The sequence below is a fragment of the Sinocyclocheilus anshuiensis genome, unplaced genomic scaffold, assembly GCF_001515605.1.
Source record: "Sinocyclocheilus anshuiensis isolate Anshui unplaced genomic scaffold, SAMN03320099.WGS_v1.1 scaffold263, whole genome shotgun sequence".
Taxonomy (NCBI): domain Eukaryota; kingdom Metazoa; phylum Chordata; class Actinopteri; order Cypriniformes; family Cyprinidae; genus Sinocyclocheilus; species Sinocyclocheilus anshuiensis.
The window spans coordinates 234,600-242,165 of record NW_015549593.1 but is presented as its reverse complement, the minus strand read 5'-3'; the positions used below and the strand labels follow the sequence as shown (position 1 = coordinate 242,165).

The following is a 7,566-nucleotide window of genomic DNA, read 5'->3' as shown; positions in this document are numbered from 1 at the left end:
AACTGCAGTCAGGTCGAGACCCCGATGAGGACGACGAGCATGCCGATGAGCTTCCCTGAGACGGTTTCTGACAGTTTGTGCAGAAATTCTTTGGTTATGCAAACCGATTGTTGCAGCAGCTGTCCGGGTGGCTGGTCTCGGATGATCTTGGAGGTGAAGATGCTGGATGTGGAGGTCCTGGGCTGGTGTGGTTACACGTGGTCTGCGGTTGTGAGGCCGGTTGGATGTACTGCCAAATTCTCTGAAACTCCTTTGGAGACGGCTTATGGTAGAGAAATGAACATTCAATTCACGGGCAACAGCTCTGGTGGACATTCCTGCAATCAGCATGCCAATTGCATGCTCCCTCAAAACTTGTGTCATCTGTGGCATTGTGCTGTGTGATAAAACTGCACATTTTAGAGTGGCCTTTTATTGTGGCCAGGCTAAGGCACACCTGTGCAATAATCATGCTGTCTAATCAGCATCTTGATATGCCACACCTGTGAGGTGGATGGATTATCTCGGCAAACGAGAAGTGCTCACTAACACAGATTTAGACATATTTGTGAACAATATTTGAGAGAAATGGTCCTTTTGTGTACATAGAAAAAGTCTTAGATCTTTGAGTTAAGCTCATGACAAATGGGGGCAAAAACAAAAGTGTTGCGTTTATAATTTTGTTCAGTGTATGTATATACTGTATATATATATATATATAACCACTCATAAAAACCGTCACAATATTTACTAACTGAAAAGGGGTCTCTATATATGTGTATATATATAGAGAGACCCCTTTTCAGTTAGTAAACATTGTGACGTTTTTTTATGGGTGGAGCTTAGGTGGAGGCAGAAAGTTTCCCCTGACTGCTTCACTAACGCTAGCTAGCAGGTTTTGTTTGCTTGTTTTTTAACAATGACAGGAGAAAATTCTATTTTATCTTAATATGTAATGTCTCACTGTCCGGGATCCTGTCTCACTCACTGTCTGGGATTGTGATTATTATTTGAAAATGTTAACTTAACGGAAGGAACCAGATTGGCCGACTCGTACACACTCACTCAATGGATGGACAATCTGACAGCAGTGGCCTGACACACCTACCAGAGAGAGAAACCGAGTGCGTATAGTAAATAGAAACTGAGGGCATATAAATCTTTAGATGCCTATAAATATGTGGCAATTGTAAGCAAATGCAACTACTTGAACACACACCTGGCAATTGTAGAAAGCGAGACGACAAACGGTTTCCTTTGTTTATCCGCTGGTCGTTAGTTAACTTGTTCCCCAATTTCTGATTAGGTGGGCATGCATGAGAAATCTTTAGACTTGTAACCAAACCATAATCCATACCAACAAAAAGACAATAGTTTATTTAACCTGAACTGATATGAAGTGCGCGCTACAAATGCAAACATTTTTGATGATCGTTTCTGTCCAGTCCACTCGTTTTATTGCTTTTAACCACAGCTGTCGTCGGTTTTTTGTCTGGCAAAGGCACCAAGAATGCGATAAAATTTCAAATTGGAGCCTGTACTCCATTGATTCTGACATGCAACAACACAAGAAGATGAAATTTTAAGCTGCTTAAGTAGCCAAATTATGCGAGTCGGCTACATATGTGTGACTTATGTGCTGGTTTGTATTGGCCACCTCCAGTTATCCCTTTGTTTTGCCTCCAGCTAATGCTGTGAGGTAATTATGATGTCGGCACTAAAAGGGTATATATATATATATATATATATATATATATTCACACACACTCAAACACATAAAGTTTAGGTTTAAAATTACCGTTACAACTATTGCATACAGTTAAAAATAACAACAAAATGTATCTGTATTACTAGATCATAATTAATGTAACGAACTGTGGTTATTCTGTTAGGACACTTGTGTGAACTTGAGAGGAAGTACTGTATACAACTGCTGTTTGTGAAAGCAGAAAATGAAAGGTAAATATCTGTTTATTATTCTGACTCTAGCCTGCAGGACAGTACTGAAGTTTAGTTAACGTCTTAGTTAAAGTCCTTAGATTTCCCCCTCAGCAAACCTTGTATGCTTTACCTCTACCAAAGTCACAGCTTCAGTCCTTACCCTGAGTTAGACATCAAACATATTACATTATATTATGTGTAGAATTACTGCCACCCTACGTGTAGGAGAGAGAGAGAGAGAACATGAGTGAGGTAGAGAGGGAAAGGACTGGGACCGATTGTCAGCACAACCTTTTAAGTTTTCCTCTCAAGGCAGTAAAGCGTTTTATTTTGCCTGTGATCCCTCAACTTGTCACAGCAATTTCCCCAGTTGTTCATCATCCTTTAACTGCTTCCACATTAGCATTATCATCTCCTTCCTGCTTCACCTGAAGGTGTCTCTCACCACAATTTCTCTAAATGTGAATGGTATTCATCTTCCCTTGTCAAGTCATCGAGTCCTGCAAAATGAAAAATGGAGCGACTCACATTCAAGAGCGATAACAGAGATATGAGCGCTCTAGTTTACCAAACATCGTACAAGACCAGGGGGACTCAAAAGTGAATAAATGTTTCATCAAATACAAAAATCTCTTTTTTCTCATTTCCATTGAGGGTTATCTTCAGTCTTTGTTCAGTGGACTTTCCGAAGATGCTGGAAAGTTTCAACTGCAGCCCAAAAATTCATCATGGAAATTTACACTGCATTCTTTCACTCTCTGTTTTTACGTGGAGGTGTTGTCTTAATTAAGTTTTGTGAAGAATGATATGTGAACAGACTCCCCAATCCATGGGAGACAGATTGATTTCATATTATACAGGGAACTTTCAAATTACTGGGCTATTACTGGCTGTTTGCACCATTTATAATGTTGTGCATGATGTTCTCAAGCTGTTATTTGACAACAACATTTTACACCCATTTTAAAGTTTACACAGATAAACAGAAATGTTATTTTGTTTACATATGATTTTTAACCATATTTGATCAAGCACAGCCTCTGAAATACTGATATACTCTGGACCATTTTAGATGGAAATGTCTTCATGGATGTAGTCCTTTCCTGACTGAGTTCTCATATGCTGCTGTTAAGCTTACAGCAAAATTAGTAATTATAGAGAAAATACAGGGTTGCTCGTCTGTGCGAATTCAAACAGCCCTACTTTGACATCTGCTTCAGCAAATGATCCTCTCAGCCGTGCCTCAGGATGGCAGCCCTGCGCTAATTACCAGCAAAACTAGTTTGGTTTATTTCTACAAATTATTAAGACTTTATCTTAAGTGGACCAGAACTCAGTCCTGGAGCAAAAATTTTTTATGTTATTTGGCACATAGGATCAGCACTGCAGTGTACTGCAGAAATAATTTAATGTTTACCCTTTGCAGATCATTTGAATGTTTTTTAAACACTAAAGGTACAAATATATTACCGTCATCACATAGAAATATTCATGATTTGTTAGTTTTTGTTTAAAAATTAAAAGATTTTTAAGATTAACATCATTCCTCTTTATACTGCAACCTAAATTATAGCTATTATTTGAGCATAGATAACAGCTGTGCTAATATTCATACCAACAGTATTGCTGTGATAATGCTTTTATAAAACACTTGAAGAGAAAATCATGAAGGTAATATTGAGTAACTTACATTTTAGACACAATATTGACAGCTGTGACCCAGCTGTGGGTCTATTTTTCCTCCACCAGAGAGAATAACTGTGGAAGCAAAGTCAACTGCTGCATCTCTGAGCAACAAACAGTGGTGTTTTGGTCCTGAATGAATCAGTGTTTTTGAAGGAGTCATGAATGATTCAGTGACTCACTCACATAGACAGCCACTTGATTCATTACTGAACGAATCAGTGTTTTGAACAAATCTTTTGAACTTTGTTTCTTTACATTCATGTTCGCCGTATTCTCCAGTGCATTGACTGACACTCTGCTCACAGTAGCCAATCAGTGCAATAATATAAGTGCTGTAATTCGTCAAACATTCCACCCCCTCCTCCCCCTCATTGGTGATGCTGTAATCCAAGCATGATAGTAGTAGACATAATAGAGGATTGGGTTGACATAATGTACATTTTTAATGTTTACAATGTTTTTGTAATTGTATTAATTATCACGGGCTATAATAAAAACAAGTAGGCCTAAAACTAACAGATGGTTCTAACATATTTTATTAGGCTATAAATATTTGACTATATTACAGCTCCCCCTTAAAGCTCTTGTCTTTTTCTCCTTTTCCATCTCTGCAAACCTATTCTGCTCACAGGTGATTAGAGATGAGTGGATAGCACACACCTCCCGCTTTGTTACAGTTTGCTGATTTTTGTAAAATAACTTCTGTTTTTGCTTTTCAAATAAAAGGGTGGTTTCAGTTTAATATGTTGCAGGCTCATTTATTGGTAATAAATAATTGATAAATAATATTGATGATAATAAATAATCAAACAATATTGGGCTTGTTTTTGAAGCTGCGGTTGCAACAGTGGTCTGGAACACACAAACAGACTAACAAGTGCAAGAGTAGAGTTCCTGTAGAAAAAATCCTATTCATTTTCTCAGCAGGGGAATTGATTTTGAATGATAACTTATACATTTTTATAGACAGACCTACTGTGAGCTACAAGGTTGTTGATTAATGACATATGCCTTTTGTTGAAGCCATCAGTCTTTATTATTTAATTTTGTTTAACAGTGGAATTCTATAAAGAAATTTCCACCAGAGAATCGTGTCAAGTAAATAATGGCAAAAGAACTGTTTAGTGCCCACCCACTCCCATCAAACACTGCGAATGATGTACAGTAGAGTCTGTTTCCCTATGCTATCAACATACTTAAAGGGATAGTTCACCCAAAAATGAAAATTCTGTCATTAATTACTCACGCTCGTGTCGTTCCAAACCCATAAGACCTTCGTTAATCTTTGTAACAAAAAAAATTAAGATATTTTTGTAATGTTATGAAACTACGAGAATACTTTTTGTGTGCAAAGAAAACAAAAATAACTACTATATTCAACAATTTCTTCTCTTCCGTGTCAGTCTTCGCTGCGCTATCAGGAGAGTACCACGGCGCATGCATGTGGTGTTGCTGACGCAGGAGCCGGCGTTCTGACTTAGAACCCGGATGAGCTGCACCTTGTTTACAAGCGGAAGAAGACGCATGCTTCATAAACATGTCTGAAGATTTGTGGATGACTTGCAATTTTTTGTCCAGCCTTACTTATTTGAACCAGAATATACAGATGATGAACTGAGAGAGATAGACGTTCTACATCAGAACGCCGGCTCTTGCGTCAGCAGCACCACACATATGCGTCGTAGTTCTTTCCTGATCGCACAGCAAAGACTGACACGGAAGAGAAGAAATTGTTGAATAAAGTCATTATTTTTGTTTTCTTTGCACACAAAAAGTATTCGCGTAGCTTCATAACATTATGGTTGAACGACTGATGTCACATGGACTATTTTAACGATGTCCTTACTATATTTCTGGGCCTTAAACGTGTCAGTTGCGTTGTTGTCTATGCAGGGTCAGAAAGCTCTCGTATTTCATCAAAAATATTTTAATTCGTGTTCCGAAAATGAACGAAGGTCTTACAGGTTTGGAACAACATGAGGGTGAGTAATTAATTACAGAATTTATTACAATATTTCTATTCCTAATATGCATATTTTCCAGTAAACATTCACCTCATAGCTGGATGGTTTAGTTAATGGCTTATAACCTTCTTAAACAATGATTTTTTTTTTAAACCTCTATGGGAAAAATATATGGACAAAATAATTCTGGAACCAAGGCCAAGGAAAGTGGGCACGCACTATTGCACTTTACGGTTGTATAATAAAGATCATAATTTTAGATAAGTAGGTTATAGATGTTATATATGTTGAATATACTGTAGTATTATGGATTCTCATGTTTGTGTGTTTGTGATTTTCAGTGTTGTTGGAAGGTCACATGCAGAAGAGTCCATATTCCAGAGGTGGGTCTTGTGGACTGGGGGGAGGTTGAAAATGAGGAGCACCCCTCCCCCAAAAGCGGCAGCCCCCGCGTTCTCAACCCCCTGCGCCTTTTCGCCCGGGGATCCCCTGGGTTCAAGAGCAACAGGAGGGAGATTACATATTTGGAAAACATCGAGGACTCTTGGGACTGGTTATCTAACCAGACAGATGTCAGAGAGGCGCAGAGCAGGACTAAACGCAGACCAATCGTGAAAACGGGCAAGTTTAAAAAAATGTTCGGCTGGGGTGACTTCAACTCCAACATCAAAACTGTGAAACTAAATCTCCTCATTACAGGCAAGATAGTGGACCACGGCAACGGCACGTTCAGTGTTTATTTCCGCCACAACTCCACGGGCCTGGGGAATGTCTCCGTAAGCCTGGTGCCGCCTTCCAAGGTGGTGGAGTTTGAGATCGCCCAGCAGTCCACCCTGGAGACGAAAGACTCGAAATCTTTCAACTGTCGTATCGAGTACCAGAAAACAGACCGCAGCAAAAAGACTTCACACTGCAGCTATGACCCATCCAACACGTGTTACCAAGAATCCACCCAGAGCCATGTGTCCTGGCTCTGCTCGAAGCCCTTCAAAGTCATATGCATCTACATTGCCTTCTACAGCACTGACTATAAACTGGTGCAGAAAATCTGCCCAGATTACAACTATCACAGTGAAACGCCGTACGCATCCATGGGTTAAGATCCAGTCCATCCTAGACAGTGAGAACGGTCAACCTCATTTTCAGCATGTGTTTCATTTGATTTAGAAGCAATTAAAATAAATCCAGATGTTTCACATTAGGCTACACTATTGGCTTTTGGCTTTAAACGTCCCACATCCATCCCACGGTTTGAGTTCCATTGGGAATTTTTTTTCCGAAAACACATCATCTTTCGCTACTTCTCATGTTAATAAATCACAGACCTACTGAGGATAGATTGCACATGAAACACATTTTTATTGTGAGGTTTATGTGTGCGTTTGTTTTATTGAGAAATGTGGCCTCTTGTTCAGCACTAAATTGTGTGAAGCATTTATGCAGTTGTCAAGATAAGTGCGAACGGGTTAAATCATTCAGCAAAGACATTACATACAAATTATTCTTATTTATTTAGCATTTCACAAAAGATCTATGTGTGAATTGAGATTTGTGTATAATTTCAAAGAGTAATTTGCAACGTCCCACGAGAGCATAATTCATTGGACAGGTGGATTTAGTGAATCTGGCAGCCGGTTAACAACCCTTTGTCATGGTCTCGCCACAGAGATCCACATTTCCAGGCTCTAATTAACATTAATTATAGTGGGAAATTTCACTTACAAACCATGACAGAGGGGCCCAGAGCCAAAAACTGAAATTTAGCATGTCAGTCATGTAGCAAACATCTATTCATGCCAGTGACTTTGTACTGGAATCAAACTCTTTCATGTCCTCTGTTCCTGGAAAAGTGAAAATGTGTAAGGAGTAAATTTATGCATTTATGCAAACGTACATGAGGGTAATTTAATACAATATGCGAGTCTACCTTGTATTTAGTCTTTCATAATTTAAAACAGTATATGGAGAACATTTGAAATCATTTTTGTTTGCACAT

The 7,566-nt window shown here is 38.8% G+C and overlaps 1 protein-coding gene across 2 annotated transcripts in view; it reads left to right on the top strand.

Moving 5' to 3' along the window:
* The window catches only part of LOC107658205 (neurexophilin-2-like), a 17,479-nt gene extending 10,594 nt beyond the window's left edge, over nt 1–6,885 (top strand). Inside the window, exons 1-2 of one of the 2 annotated variants that reach the window (XM_016446665.1) lie at nt 5,577–5,588; nt 5,912–6,885. In XM_016446665.1, the coding sequence (XP_016302151.1) occupies nt 5,583–5,588; nt 5,912–6,670 (765 nt within the window). In that variant the 5' untranslated portion in view covers nt 5,577–5,582 and the 3' untranslated portion in view covers nt 6,671–6,885. Of the gene's footprint in view, nt 1–5,576; nt 5,589–5,911 lie in introns of those variants that run through there. The other variant, XM_016446664.1, reaches the window with a different exon arrangement.
* Nucleotides 6,886–7,566: the final 681 nt, after the last annotated feature.